Below are 16073 nucleotides of genomic sequence, written 5' to 3' on the forward strand. Positions count from 1 at the left end.
CTTGGTGGAGTTGTTCAAACTAACAGAAGATAAGAGGCATTGGGTTTGTCAATAAACAACTGGGAAAGCACAGATCTCAGCAAACTATCATAGAGAAAAAAGGACTGAGTCGCAAACTCATCAATGTTTAACTTCTCCAGGGTCACCGTTACTGGAAATTATTCATTTGGGCCTTCTTTCAGACTGATTTTAAAAGTATACACATGGTATCATGTCTTTTCTTAACTATTTGATTGTTGGTCTGATCATATTGAATAGGAGAGGGAGTAAAGTTTTCACAGTGGGGAGTCATTGCTCAGTTAGGTTAATTTTTAAAGTTTTACCAACTCACCAATATCAAAAGGATTATCAAGATTTTAAACCTAAATAATGTAAATGGGGTCCGAATTTTCATATTTCCTGTCTTCAAATCAATAAGTAGAAAAAGCAGAGTAGAGTGAGGGCTGGAATTTAATTGACTTTACAGGTAATGGACACAGTCTCTTTATTTTCTGGACAAAAATGTGCTAAATGCATGACACCCCATTGCTGTTAGGGCAGTTCCCTTACAGGTGAGCTATGGCACAAACCCAAGATTGAAAACACAGGATTTCAAACCAGCACTTGAAATTTTAGAAAGAAAAAAACTTTCGTAGTTTTGCTCCATCACTGAAAAAAATATTGAGTTGCCTTTTTCTTGTTCCTCCTCTCTCCTTAACTATCCTTGTCCTGTGGACACAGCAGCATGATTGAGCTTAACGGTGGGCTGGAAAGGTCATTGGTGTTACTTTTCTAAAACTTAATAGACATTTAAACATCATAAAAGTTTTTAAATTAAGGATTATTTTTTAAAAGCAGTTTTCAATTCACAGCAAAATTAAAACAAAAGTTTCCCATGTTTCTCCTACCCCCACACAAGCACAACCTCCCCTGATGTCAGCATCCCTCCCAGAGTGGTACATGTGTTACAGTCAATGAACCTACATTGACACATTATCACCGATGCCTATGGTGCACATTAGGGATGGCTCTGGGTGTTGTATGTTCTGAGGCATCATAAATTTTCCCCCTCAAATCATGGTTGCCTACCTAAACAAAATACATATCAGGTGTTTCTTTACAGGAGAAAATTATGGTAGGATTTCCTTAAAGGATCAATATTTACACAACCTTATGCCAATTATTGTAAATAATTTAAGGACATGCTATTCCTATGTTTACTGATATATATGGAAGTACTTTAAATAATCACATCTCTAAAATTTTGCTTCAATGTTTGTTTTTAAAAAATGTATTTACATTTGTAAGGGGTGATTCAAAGAGGGACATGGAATTGACTTCTGCCAATTGATTAAAACAAACACCCTGCCATGTTTTATGAAGTAGACACCACTTTAGAATTAAAAATTGAGAATATTGTGTACACATCTTAGTTTTCATATAGCTTACAAATTTGTACATTAGATGAAATTAAGATTCAAAGAATATTTGTTAGTCTTCAGCCAACTTGGGATTGTTCTTAGTGTGGAAGTGAATATATTATTCTAGAACTTTTGAGTTTATACAGATATGCAAGTTGTATACTTGTTCCGCTAGAAAACTTTGTTTCAAAGATAATTTAAGAGCAAAAATAATAATTAAGTTTGAAAATCATTTTTTTTATAAGACATTACAGAAAAATCTGTTAGTAATCTGGTGAAGTGCTTTATTAAATGTGCACAAATTTGCTCTGTTTGACAGAGTGGCAGTTAGAAATCCTTGGAAAGGTTATTACAAGGAACGTTACTTTATTTCTAATAAGTTGAACATTGACATCATAAAAAAATGGCAGTGTTTAGGAAAAAGATAGTTTTCTGTTCTGCAAGCATAAATTTTCCATCTATTTCATTATTATCAATAATAATGAAATTGAGTCCACTTCTTTCTTTGCCTTTCTTTTAAAAAAAAAGAACCAAAACCATACTTTAAATTTTGTTGGTTATAGTTATACACAATAAGATGTGGAAATATTGAATTTAGTATACACTTCAAAATGTCATTTCATTGGTCACTACTTTTGAAAAAATATAAGTGTGATCTGTTAATAATTTGACCAATCAATGGAATGATTGTAAACTTCTTGAATAAAAATAAAACTAAAACTTTTTTTCCAAACTGATAGAATGCCTAGACTGATAGGAAGAGAAATAAAACTGAGTCTTTAATTATTACCTTTGTCTGTTTGTCTAAGACTCTACCCCATTTAGAAATGTGTTTGTTTTACATCATGTCATATGGCCTTTGGAATGTTGTTTCTTTCTTAGATAGTAGATTTGTTCTTGATGAAAGTTCCCACAAACTAGAATTTCCTTCAAAGAAGTTTAATATAATAAGTAAATGAAGTTTGATTTCTATATTACATTATTTGTGTTAGGTTGGTTCCGCAATTTTCTCACAATTCTTACTTTGAAAATGGAGAAGAACTCAAACTAGGTGGCATTTAAAAATTATTTTATTTGCTTATAAACAAGTTCTATATGTTTCTCATGTTTCTCAGCTAAAAAAGGATTTGTTGCATTGATTTCCAATGTCAATATGTAAAACCTTATTCCCAGATAATTTTTATTGTGCTCCCATTTACTGATAAGCAAAACTGTCTTTAATAATGCCATCCCTGTGAACTAAACTTTAAGTTGAAGTGAGGTAATACTCAAGATAACCAGATCTCACATTTTTCATTTTCAGGCACAACTGGTCCTGTCCAAGTAATCATCACTGAGACCCCCAGTCATCCCAATTCTCACCCCATCCAATGGAATGCCCCAGAACCATCTCACATTTCCAAGTACATTCTCAGATGGAAACCTGTGAGTATCCTGCTCAGAAACCTTGGACATGGAGGCTTCTGAAATTAATAGATTCTGAGAAGTTGTTTTCAGCTTTTGAGCCAACAGATCTGATTAACTATTCACATGGCTTTGTATTTGTTTAGTGACCAAAAATTATGCAGTCAATCTAACTGACATATCGATTTTTTGGTTTTTGGAAGAATTTAACTCTTTGTGTTAGAAAGAGCTTTGCAAGGACTTAGAAATGATAATGCTTAAAATTACTTTTTCTCAGTATGGGAAGAGAATCTAAAGTTTCGCATGTCTTGCAACTCCATCAAAGGGAAAAAAAAATTATTGGCATAATTTCTATGTTTTGAGAGACAAAGTAGCTAAATTAATATCTTTTTTGATTCATTTTTTCAGTGATCATTTCTTAAAACCTTATTTTCAGATGAGATTGGGAGCATTCAGGGGTATGGCTGTAGACTTAACTATCTTCAGTCCCTTGAAGTTATTTAGATAGAAAGGAAGGAAATGATGAGAGGGAGGTATAGATGAGGGATTGGTGGTGTATTTAATGAATGACCTTGTGATTTTTCTAATAATCATCTAGAAATTGAAGAAACCATGCTAAGAAGGATATTGGTCACTTAAGCTTTAGTTTCTCTTTCCCTCCCATACCTGCCCTGCTATTTCTCCAAAATGCATGACTCATAATTTGAGAAACACTATTTTAAACACAGGAGAAAAATGCCCATTTTTAATTTCAGCTATTGGTTTCCAGCAATTTAAAGTAAAGCAAAACAAAACATTTGACCAACTTAGGCAGTTGTATTAAATTCTCCTTGAAAAATTCAAGCTGTTGAAATCATTCTTTTTCTTCTTTCACCCCCTTCATTAATGTCCTCAGTATACGGAGTAGCCATTTGCAGAACTTTGTGTGTAATGATGTTGATCAGTGGAATCAAAATATTTGCCCCTCCAACACCTTGTCTCTCATCTTTTATCTTGTCACCAACTTTATTTACTTTAAACTTAACTCTGAAGTATAATGTGAGCCCACTGTAATAAGGAGCAATTACAGATAGGTATAAAATATTTATTAAATTAGGAAGTCTTCAAAGAGTGGAGTGATTAACTTCGTTGAGATTTTTAACAATTCCAGGTTTTTCCTTAATGTATGTCACCTGAGAATTTATTTTTGAGTATTTTCTTCTGATAGGTAACCAAGGAAATTCACATTGAATGACATTTTTTTTGTTTTTGGGGTTTTTTTTTTTAACTAATCTGAGCTAATTACAATGACTGATTTTATTTTTTTCCACAGTGTATTTAAATTTAAAGAGTACTGGAATCTCTTCCATTTATTCCCAAAATATAAATGGGCACTTGAGTATTTGAATTATTGAGGAACTGGTTGATTGGATAATTAAAAAAAAAATTACTGGGCATTAAAAATGTATTTTGACTTTTATTAGTTTAGAATATTTATACTTAAAAGGATCTCATCTTGTTTGAAGTAAGGATGCTTCTTTTCCACACATTTTATTGCAGTGAGTTTTGTGATTCATGGTATATTAATGAAGTTGGACAGGATGTGAAAATATAAACTGGGAAACAAAGATTAAATAAACTGAAATCATATTCTTCTGCAGTCTTGCCCAAAGTTGGCTAACCACTTTTGATGGGATAGTTCATGTCCAAGAATGAGTCACAAAACCAGAGCAGTTAAACCTTGTATGTCATGGCCCCAAGAACTGAGTCACAAGGGAATATTATGCCTTTGACTGTCAGCAAGAAACTTGAATTGTATCCCACCAAGTGATACAACATATGGTCTTTTCCCATTTCAGAGAGGACTATATCTCTGTTCATTACAGAGTTTAAAAAATAGGGAAACACAAAACTTGGCTTCATCATATTGTGTTGCTGGTATTAATTAAACTAGCAAAAACGAAGGTGCCCAGGGCCTCCGACAGTGTAACCTTGGGCTTGTCACATAATTCTGTTTCTGCATCTATAAAATCAGGGTGATAAGATCCTTAACTTGGAGGATGGGGAGATGGAAGATTAAATGGGAAAATGCCAGTAAAACAGCACAGAGCATGGTACGTTGTAAGCTATCAGTAAATATTAGGTTTAATAATCATCATTAGTAATGTTAACAAATTTTGCTACAGGTTCCTATTCTGATTACCATTTTCCATGATTTTTCTCCAAAATGGAGCTGCATAGGCCCCTCATTCTTCAAATACTCCACCTCATCTCTGAATGTTCATCTTTGTGAATACGCGTGTGATTTTTTTTTTCTTTTTACTTATATTTTTAGAAAAACTCTCCAGGCCGTTGGAAGGAAGCCACGATTCCGGGCCACTTAAACTCATACACCATCAAAGGCCTGCGGCCAGGTGTGATCTACGAGGGCCAGCTCATCAGTGTCCAGCACTACGGCCACAGAGAGCTGACACGCTTCGACTTCACCACCACCAGCACCAGCTCAGCGGTGACCAGTACGTCCCCCAGCCATCCCCGCGTCCAGGACTGCTTGCCTCAGAGCTGGGCTCCCCAAGGAAGTGTTTTCCTTCTCAACTCATAGTCCTCCATGGATAGCACCCATGATTTTTTTAAAATGATGTTCTAGAGATAGCAGTAGTACATTTTCTCGATGCCTGAAGGCTGTCTGTCCCCTATCTGTGACTCTCTAGGCAACACGGTGACGGGAGAGACAACACCCTTGTCTCCTGTGGTGGCCACTTCTGAATCGGTGACTGAAATCACAGCCAGCAGCTTTGTGGTCTCCTGGGTCTCGGCTTCTGACACCGTGTCCGGATTCCTGGTGGAGTATGAGCTGAGTGAGGAGGGAGACGAGCCACAGTACCTGGGTGAGCTCCACGTGCTGTCAGGACAAGCTGCTGGGGACCCCTGCGTGGGGCTGGCCCTGGGGGACATCCAGGCAGGCGGCCGGGGAGGTTTGGAACTAGTTGACAGCTCAGACTGGACAAACGATCCTCCAATGTGAGGACAGAAAACAACTTACCCTTTTTAGCACTGAGCTGGGTTTTTCCTCAGCCACGCTTGCTTTCCTGGTCCCTGGTGGGAGCTGCATTATGCGTTTGCCCAGGCGCAGGTCCATACAACAAAAGTGTTTTCTTCCTGGAAGCAATCGCCAGCAGGAGGGCTGTGGTGGAAAAATGTTAGCTTTGGGGGAGGCACACTACTCTCATTCATGCTTTTCAAATTCTCATGTTTAGGGGCCTTTTAAAAACTTTATTGTGGAGTAATATACATACTGAAAAGTGCACAGATCATAAACGTAGAGCTCAATGAATTTTTATAAAGTGAACACGCCCACATGATCAGGACCCAGATTAAGAAAAAGAACAGCCTTCCTACCCGCCTCCCCACCCTCCCCCACCCATAACAACTGACTTCTAACTACAGAGGGCTGTATTTACAAATCTGGGGGTGAATTAAAATTATACATCTTTAGAGAAAAAATTTGGGAAAAGGGGGAAAAAGGAAAAATTATCTCATAGTGCATTGATAATTATTGATGCTCAACTAGTACAGCTCCTTCTGGTCTCTCCCTGCTCCCCCACCATGAATATCTAGTTTTTAAAATATTCTCAGAGGCTGTGGAGTCATTCGAGGGATTGGTACGCTCTGATAGTAACCTTTCCCTATTATTTTAAAGATCTTCCCAGCACAGCCACTTCTGTGAACATTCCTGACTTGCTTCCCGGCCGCAAGTACATTGTGAATGTCTACCAGATATCCGAGGAAGGAGAGCAGAGTTTGATCCTGTCTACTTCACAGACAACAGGTACACGTGTGCTGTGTGGGCTGAAAGAATCTTTTTCCTGTAAAACAGACTTGTGGCAGTATTTCCTGTTTTTCTCACGTCTTTTTTTCTTTCTTTTGTTAGCACCTGATGCTCCTCCTGACCCTACCGTGGACCAAGTTAATGACACCTCGATTGTCATTAGCTGGCGAAGACCCCAGGCACCCATCACAGGTCAGCTTAGCTGCCTCCTCTTGGCTCTTGTGTTCATCTTGATGTAGTAAAAGTTCAGGGAGCAGATTCTGATCTGTGGGCAGGAAAATCACTTAAATTTCCTTTATAATTACTACATCAGGGTAGAGATGTGTGTATGTGTGTGTGTGTGTGTGTGTGGAATGCTAAGTCTTTACAGCCCGACTTTCTCAGGGATCATTTCCCCTTGAATCTGTTTTTCGACCTCTTTCATACACACGAAACAAACACACACAGTCGCACACACAAACCTCTAAAGCCAGCTCTCCGACTTATTACACCACCAGGCATTGCTGTGGTACAAGAGGAAGGATTTTTCTGAAAACCTCACTCTAAGATTTATTCTTGAAGAGGCAGCCAAGTTGCCTTCTTAGCTCATTAGGTGATTCAGCTGTCCCTGAAGTTCCTAAAAGACACAGACGTGCTAGACAGCTCTGTGCTCAGAGTGGTTCATTAATTGCTTCCATCGTCCAGAGCTCAAAGACAAGAAATTGGCTTAATACCAATCTTCTCACCTCCTGGCTTCTCTAATAGACATTTATTAAGGATCTTGGGTTTTCAAGGATGATATTTATTATTAAAAAGTTTTGCATGACTGTTCTTATTTTATATGAACAGTCCTTATAAGAAGTAGCAATATTGAAAGAGTCAAAAAGAAACACTCGTTCTTAACTAGTCCAGCAAGATGCTAAGGGCTATTAGAAAAGGGGGATTTATGCCTTTTGAAACCTCTGTTTCATCAGCGTATCTTACTTTTTTCCCTGAATCCACAGGATACAGGATCGTCTATTCCCCATCCATAGAAGGCAGTAGTACCGAACTCAACCTTCCTGAAACTGCCAACTCCGTCACTCTCAGTGACTTGCAACCTGGTGTTCAGTATAACATCACTATCTACGCTGTGGAAGAAAATCAAGAAAGTACTCCTGTTTTCATCCAACAGGAAACCACTGGCGTCCCGCGTTCAGGTAACTTGAAGACGCTTCCTGTGGTGTCTTATCTCTTAAGGCTTTACAAGGTAACATCTTTAACCTCCTTTTTGCTGGAGGAACAAAACTGACTGGCTTGTGTTCATTCCATGAACCTGCTGGGGAGGAGCAGACGTGTAAGAAGAAAGAATAATTGTCTCTGTGGGAGGGTGGTTTTATCTCTGTCAACAGTTCTTATATGAAAGTAGTCATAGATTAGTCTATCCCTAAACATATGCAATGTAGCTGAAATATCCTCACTGTAAAGTAACTTATCAAAGCTGGCTATTGGCCTTCCTGATTAAAAATTGACACCATAAAGTCTTCATATTTTTCCCCAGAAACCTAAGGGTCAGTTTATCTCTTGCTCTCAAGTATGATAAAATGATTTAGTAAAATAAAAACCACCACATTTTTCCCTGTTGTCATAGAAAGAGCTCTTTTGGGGGGAGGTTGGTATGTTAATTTTAAACCCCTCAAAAGGACACTTCATATGTTGGAAACTCATCTGCTTGCCTACATATTTTACATAAAAGCTTCAAATGTCGTATGTAAGCCGTATGATTGAATTGTAAAAATATAACCCTCAAAAAAGCATATTCTTTGATTAAGAGATAAAACAGCATTGTTCTGGAATGAGAGGCTCAATGAATTGCTTTATACACATCCAGGAAATTGACTTTTTAAAAATAATCCTTCACAAAGGGGAGGGTATAGCTCAGTGGTGGAGTGTGTGCTTAGCATGCATGAGGTCCTGGATTCAATCCCCAGTACACCATTACAATTAATTAATTAACCTAATTACCTCCCCCTGAAAACAAACAAACAAATAAAGTGATTTAAAAGAATAATAATAGTCCTTGGCAGGAATTGTGAATGACTGGTTGGCTCTTGTCTGTTAGATAAAGTCCCGCCTCCCAGGGACCTGCAGTTTGTGGAGGTGACGGACGTGAAGATCACCATCATGTGGACACCCCCCGAGAGCCCGGTGACCGGTTACCGCGTGGACGTGATCCCTGTCAACCTGCCTGGGGAGCATGGCCAGAGGCTGCCCATCAGCAGGAACACCTTTGTGGAAGTCACCGGGCTGTCCCCCGGGGTCACCTACCTCTTCAAAGTCTTTGCCTTGCACCACGGGAGGGAGAGCAAGCCTCTGACGGCACAGCAGACGACCAGTACGTCCTGCTGCAGACTTCACCTCCACCCCACACTCCCCACCCTCACTTCTGTCCTGTGATGAATGGGCAGCAGGCCATTCACTCCCAGCTTCACAGTCAGAAACAGGAAAATACTCAGGGGGTAGGGGGAGTGTAGAGTAGACACCAAGTACGTTAAGCTTGAAAACAGAACTTAGACAAGCTCCATGGAGGCTAAATGGTAACCTGCTTCCCAAATAGCCAGAGCAGTGGCAGCGAGAGAAATCTTAAGAGAACCTAATTTTCCTTGCAAAGGGAGACATGGATTGAAAATTTGAGCACATTTTTATGTAACTAAATATACCTAGATCAAATTTTAAATGTCATCACTTAATCCTTTTCTAGTAGAATTATTTACAAATAATAATTGCTAAAACATGTAGTGCTTATTAAAGTACCAGGTCTTCTGCTCAGTTGTTTGCAAGCATTATCTGCATGTTTAATCCGCATTCTGAGCTAACGGGGAAGACCTCATTATTATCCCTGTGCTCTACATGAAGAAACTGAAGTTCATCAAACGTTCTGCAACTTGTAGGATCAGAGATCTAGGAAGTGATGGAGCTGGATCCTCATAGACCTGTGTCTTTTTGACACCAAAGCCCATGTTTCCAATTGCTATATTTGACTACCTCTTAAACCTTTCCTCCCTCTGACAAGTGTTTTAAATGATTGTAGGGAAACTGCCTGTTACCACACTCAGGAAGAAAACCCACAATTTAAGGGGTTGTTTCTGATAGTGTAGACTCACCAGGGTCTTGCCATCAATCTGAGGTTCTGAGTATAGGTTATAATTATTGTCTCATCTGAATTATGTGAAAAGAACATTTATGTTTCCAGTAAAAGACTATTCATTGAATAAATGCACAGAATATTGCTCTTGTTCCATGTGGAGCTGTCTTCTTGCCCTCGTCTTAGTGGGCCTATCTCTCGTAACCTGTTTGGCTCAGAGCAGAGAAGACTGTGGCTTCATAAGTGTTTGTTTTTGGCTTTGTTTCAAATGCCATCTCTGTAATGTTAGTGTAATTTCTGAGGGTGATGGGAAAGTCATGCTGGGAAAATTAGACTTTCCACAGGATCAAAGTCAAAGAAAAATGGTGAGCAATTTCTCATGACTGACACAGACATTTGCAAATTTCTCTCTAGCAGTCAGTCTCTTCATGGCTCAATATTTCCAAGGTTTTGATCGCTCCTTAGTTTCAATCTTGAGAAGAAAGCACTTAGAAAATTCAGTCAAGCTTTAGAGTTTCAGTATAATTACTAAGGCTCAACTATTTCTTGAATTTTCTAGAATTGGATGCTCCCACGAACCTCCGGTTTGTCAATGAGACTGACTCCACCGTCATAGTGACCTGGACTCCACCTCGTGCCCGGATAGCTGGGTACCGACTGACCGTGGGCCTGACCCGGGGAGGCCAGCCCAAGCAGTACAACGTGGGGCCCTCGGCCTCACAGTACCCCCTCAGGAACCTGCAGCCTGGCTCTGAGTATGCGGCAACGCTCGTGGCTGTGAAAGGCAACCAGCAGAGCCCCAGGGCCACTGGGGTCTTCACCACTCGTGAGTCAAAATTTAACTGTCTTTTCTTAGTGATGGCCACAAGTTTTTACCTCTTACCTCCTGGACCAGCACTTTGAGTAACATGGTTTAAAACACCCAGTTATTTGCAAATTGAAGGCTACTGTATTCAGTGAATTTACCAAATACTAGTTAAGGCAAGAAAAAAATCAGCCCCTACGTCTACATCCTAATCCTTTGGGTATCAAATGAGAGCAATAAAAACGTGGAACAAAAACATCTACCAGCTGAACAGAAACCAACAGGACAAGAAGCTGAGGAAATGATTTCTTTACAAGTGTTGACTACAGCGGATTAAAGTACTTCTGCAGAACAGACTAGCTGGGTTTTTTTTTTTTTTTTAATCTTAAAGTACTCTTGAAATTCTACAGAAGGAAAAATACTGACAGTAATTTTTTGTCATTTCTGTCTTTTGCTCAACATTGTACAGGAGGTGGCCTTAAATCTCTTATATATCTACATCACAATAGAAGACTGTATTCATAAATTGAATTCTGTTAAATGTATCCTCATTTACATTACAAAGAATTATGAGACCCATAATTTCTAGATAAGCATTAATTGTTATTTTTAACTTGACATTTTGAATTAGAGAAGGACCTTACATGACACTTTGTCAGCATATATTGCAACTGTGAACTAGCTTGCAATTTCCTAAAAGCTTTGAACAAATCTTACTCTGGCTAATTTTAAAAATCAGTGTTAAAAAGCATTCAAAAAGTGACTGTAAATTTAGTTTGTAAATTGCTATGGGATTCATAAGTCACCAAAATTTTATTTCCATTTAAATTTGGTGTATAAAGTCTGGCTAGTTTTTCTCCCTAAGTAATTGCTAATCATAAGCAAGTAAAATCTGCTTTTTATCTGTAAGTTAACCTTTAAATTTTGCTCTTTTATATTATATGTTACTGAGATACTCTAAAAGCTATTAACATGAAATCAATGTCTTTGACTTCTTGTAAATATCTATTTCTTACAGATAACTTTCACTGCATTAGAATGGAGATTTCAGTAGATTTAATCTTTTACTGAACACATGTAATTCTATATAGCATCATTTTTACTTTTTAACATGAGACATATTTCATATAGTTTCTTTTGTTGGAGTGCTTATAAAAGAAAAAAGCATTTTTAATCATACTAACAATAATTAAGTGGATTGGGGTGAGTCAATATGGACTTATTTCAAGTACTTTTGGAGACTGATATATTGGGCATGTTATTTTATTGTCTGCACCATACATTTATAAAAATACAATTATATGTGAATTAACTGATAGAACTGATTTTATTAGATAAAGGGGAACAAGGAGCCTTGCACAGAGTATACTTTCAAAAAATATTTGTTGAATAGATGATTGCAGAGCAGCTCAACCAAGCTTAGATTTAAATAAACCGTCTTAAGCAGGGAGTTCTACAGCTTCATTTGAGCTTCAAGTATTCTCTGAGGCCATAAACATCAGCAGGGCTTGCATATCTTTGAAGTTGCTTTAAGTTTCTGTAGCTTTTTCCTGTTACCAAGCTGAATTCTGGGAATAACTTTTCTGGGTTTTAAAACTTATGCTAAATTCTTACAGGTATATGGCAGCGGGTTTGGGAGAGCTGTTTCTGGGGAAAATTCAGCTTACTCCTTTATAAATAGGGCAGTTTTATTCTGTTTTTGTTTTTTGTTTTTTTTTGAATATCCAGACTGTCCTTCACCCAACAAGACCTGCCAGAATCCATAGCTCATACTTACAGTCACTCCCTCTGTTTGACATCAGTCTGTGGGTTTGTGGTTTGGAGATTTTTCTGTAATGGCCTTCCCAGGCAGAGAGCATCGTCTTAAACTTTGGAAGATTCTAGCTGGCTGGCTCAAGCCATAGAGAAGACCCAATCTTAAAGCCCAGCACAGTTGAGGAGAATGTAATTTGTGGAAAAAAAACAAAACAAAAACAAAAACAAAAACAAATGCAGATGTTCAGTGAAAGAAGCTGACTGCTCTCTGAATTGTTTCTTGTGGCCCTTAACATGGTCACCCAGGGCTGTCCATGGCATTTTAGCAAAGTCAGTAGCAGCCAAGTGGTGTATGATTTCGGAGACTCTTGGACAGCATCACCGGTCACCTATCCCAATTACCCTGAAAACACCATCAAAATCATCATATACTTAGGAACCGCCTCTCTCAACCAGTAGAATGTCAGTCCAGCCATTAGAGCAGTCATCACAAAGTGGCCCCCACACAGAGTTAATTTTTTCAAACAACAGTATTTTTTAAATAATTTTTAGAAATTGCATGTGAAAATCCAGCCTGAAAAACAACAAAAGAATTGTAATGGTGGGGCTGAAACAATTGACTGGAGCTCTGGAGGATGAGTCTTTGTCTCACCAGCCATGCATAATTTAGCATAAATGCATCTACTAGGTTTTTAACCAGTGGACACAGAATTTGGTTGGGACATAAAAAGGAAGGGATTGAAGGCACAAACTATGACCAAGTCCATCCACACACTTGAAAGCCTTACATTTGACTAACCAACACAAATGTCTTGGCTTCTAAGCCCTCACCTTTCCCATAGCAGCCAGTTATCAAAATGCTTGTAATCCTTACTACAAGATTTAGTTGTTCAACCAATTACAGTTTATAGATTCTGAATGTCTGTTAAGATTTGTAAGACTGTTGACAATCTCTCTTTCAACTTTGTGTTCACATGCTCTTTTTCTTCCCTTTTTATTGTATTTTTAAAGTACTGTTTTCACTAAGAAATAACAGTGATGTCAGGATGCTAGGAGACTCAAGATAAACTTTTATTATCATTCCTAATTCCAGTGGCAGAATACTAAATTTCTGCAGTGTGATTATTCAAATCACACGTTTAAGGAAAGAATCTTTAGAATGTCTAAGTGCTTCCATGATGACAGATTTTGTTTACCTTTCCTACGGCACCTTTTTTGCAACCAAAAATAATTGGTCATCATTATGGAAGGAATCAGCAGAAAGCTATTTGTAAGATAATCATCTATAATTTAACATTGTTCTCAAAATAATGATTAAGAAGTAGAGTGATAATCAGTTTGTGGTGACCAGTTTTACATTTACATGGGATTCTGTACTGACAATATAGGGAAAGCTATTGTCATCAAACTCAAGTCCCAAACATGATGAAAGACACAAATTCTAGAATCCAAGGAGTTGAAAGGATCCTCTGAGATCATCCAGCCCCCTTGTCACTCAAATTTCATTCACACACCAACAACGTTGGTGTTACAGAAATGCAGACTACCTAACCCCATGTGGACCTGCAGAATCGAAATCTGCATTTTAAGAGGGGAGGGTATAGCTCGAGTGGTAGAGCACATGCTTAGCATGCACAAGGTCCTGGGTTCAATCCCCAGTACCTTCTCTATAAATAAATAAATAAACTTAATTACCCCTCCTACCCCGCCAAAAAAATCTCAGAATCTGCATTTTAGCCAGATCTCAGATGATCTGTATGGCATGGGAAAGATTGAGAAGCACTGCCCTACTCCAGATTTTCATATATGTTACCTTCTGGATCCATTAGCGACTAAAGTGCTGTTCTTGATAAAAGTATTTGTTATCTACTTTCTGTACCATCATCTGTGATTCTGAGGTTTGAACACGTGCCTTGATTCCATTTCACAGTGCAGCCCCTGGGCTCCATTCCACCTTACAACACAGAGGTGACAGAGACCACGATTGTGATTACATGGACGCCTGCTCCAAGGATCGGTTTTAAGGTAAATTGCAGATGTTCCTAATCTCTTGTGACACAGCCCTGAGGTGCCCTCATGCTTCTAGATGTGGTTGAAATAGGATGTTCAGGAGTCAGGAGATTTGGGTTGTATCCTGCTTCTGTGCGTACCTCCCTGATCACATTGTCAAGGCATCACAACACGTCTGCCTCCCTGAGTTGCTGGAAGGATGGACTGGGGCAGTGCCGGTGCTTTGCAAAGAAGAAAACGTTAGTCCCGAACTGTTAGTTATTGTTATCTTATTTTCTCTATTCTTTCCCCCAGGGAACTACATTTAAAAATATATAGGGAAACTCTATTTGTTGTGTTGTTCTAAACGGATATCAACAAGTTCACAAAAACCAATTTAAGGAGACCAATTAAACTCAGAGTCACTTAAAAATCACATTTCATCCAGTCAGTTTCATCTCAACTTGTTCAAAGCCCCTTGGGTGAATCGCTTAATGGAAGTTAAGATTAAGGTCTTCCCTCTAGATAATCTGGATTCATTCTTTAAAGTAATGGTACCAGGGAAGTGATGAATAAACAAATGAATGTGTTTAAAAAATGAATTCCTTTCTCTGGCATTTAGAATGTGGGGAGAGAAATATTTATTATAATTGAAAATCAAGACTAAATCCTCATGGTTCCTTGTTAAAAAAAATGCATCAAAAACCACTTTTTTTGAAAAATATGCAAATGGCATATTGATGATTATGCTACTTAAATATAGAGAAACCCTTTCTGAAGATTGGCAGTATACCTTTTAAATTTCCCTTAATAGTGTCATTCTTTCAGAAGCCTTGTAACATACTAAGAATGTCTCTAGAGTTGAACGATGTTTGATGCACAGTATTACCTAGGTTTTTGAAATAAAATACTAAGGATTGAAAATTCTGGGCACATTGCTTTTAATTCTTCTTTTGTAACATATCCTGCAGTTGAAGCAATGAACATACTTCTTCAGAAGGAGTGTTTTTGAAGCACAATGTTACAGGGGCTGGTACCTTTAAGTTGAGTGTCAGTAACTCATTAAAGAGAGAACTAGAGGATTTCTTCCAGGAAAAAGAAAATAATAAATGAACTGCCATGTGGCCCAAGGTTCCTATGTACTTCGTTTGTATCAGGAGGTTATTTATCAAGCAAAACAGTATGCAATGACATTTCTCTGGAACTTTCCGTTACAAGCTACCTTAACTTTGTTTTGGAAGATACTTCCCCTAACTTACACTACTCTTCCCCCCACCCCACCCCCAAGCTCATTCCAGGGAATTTCCAGCTAAATTATTTAATAGAGCTAAAGTAAGGCCCTAACTCATCCCCAGCTGAAAGCGGAGTACAGGTCCTAAGGAGTTCACATTATGCAAGGCGTAACCACAACCTCTCAGCAGTGGCCCAGCTCTTGGTGTTTATTTTGCTTTCCTTCTTCTAGCTGGGTGTACGACCAAGCCAGGGAGGGGAAGCACCACGAGAAGTGACTTCAGACTCAGGAAGCATCGTTGTGTCTGGCCTGACACCAGGCGTGGAATACGTGTACACCATCTCAGTCCTGAGAGATGGGCAAGAGAGGGACACCCCAATCGTGAAGAAAGTAGTGACGCGTAAGAGGACTTCTTTGCCTCTTTTCTTTTCCTTTAGTTTTTAAAACTGTTCCACTTTTAAAAAATAACTGATAGTGATATCACTTTTGACTTATAATGACACAGGGGAAAGATTCCATCCCTACTTATATTATTAGCTATTTCCAAATTTGGAGTAGCAAGTTCAACTCACGTCATC

General features: G+C 38.4%; 1 protein-coding gene across 13 annotated transcripts in view; it reads left to right on the forward strand.

Annotated features, from left to right (window-relative positions):
* FN1 (fibronectin 1) overlaps positions 1–16073 on the forward strand; it is a 64643-nt gene that overhangs the window by 17483 nt on the left and 31087 nt on the right. For all 13 annotated transcript variants that reach the window (XM_074364039.1, XM_074364043.1, XM_074364044.1 and 10 more), the window contains exons 13-22: positions 2704–2825; positions 5119–5299; positions 5495–5671; positions 6484–6612; positions 6715–6804; positions 7596–7790; positions 8693–8965; positions 10275–10541; positions 14206–14300; positions 15727–15895. In XM_074364039.1, coding sequence (XP_074220140.1) covers positions 2704–2825; positions 5119–5299; positions 5495–5671; positions 6484–6612; positions 6715–6804; positions 7596–7790; positions 8693–8965; positions 10275–10541; positions 14206–14300; positions 15727–15895 — 1698 coding nt within the window. The remainder of the gene's footprint in view (positions 1–2703; positions 2826–5118; positions 5300–5494; positions 5672–6483; positions 6613–6714; positions 6805–7595; positions 7791–8692; positions 8966–10274; positions 10542–14205; positions 14301–15726; positions 15896–16073) is intronic.

Source organism: Camelus bactrianus, chromosome 5, assembly GCF_048773025.1.
Source record: "Camelus bactrianus isolate YW-2024 breed Bactrian camel chromosome 5, ASM4877302v1, whole genome shotgun sequence".
Taxonomy (NCBI): domain Eukaryota; kingdom Metazoa; phylum Chordata; class Mammalia; order Artiodactyla; family Camelidae; genus Camelus; species Camelus bactrianus.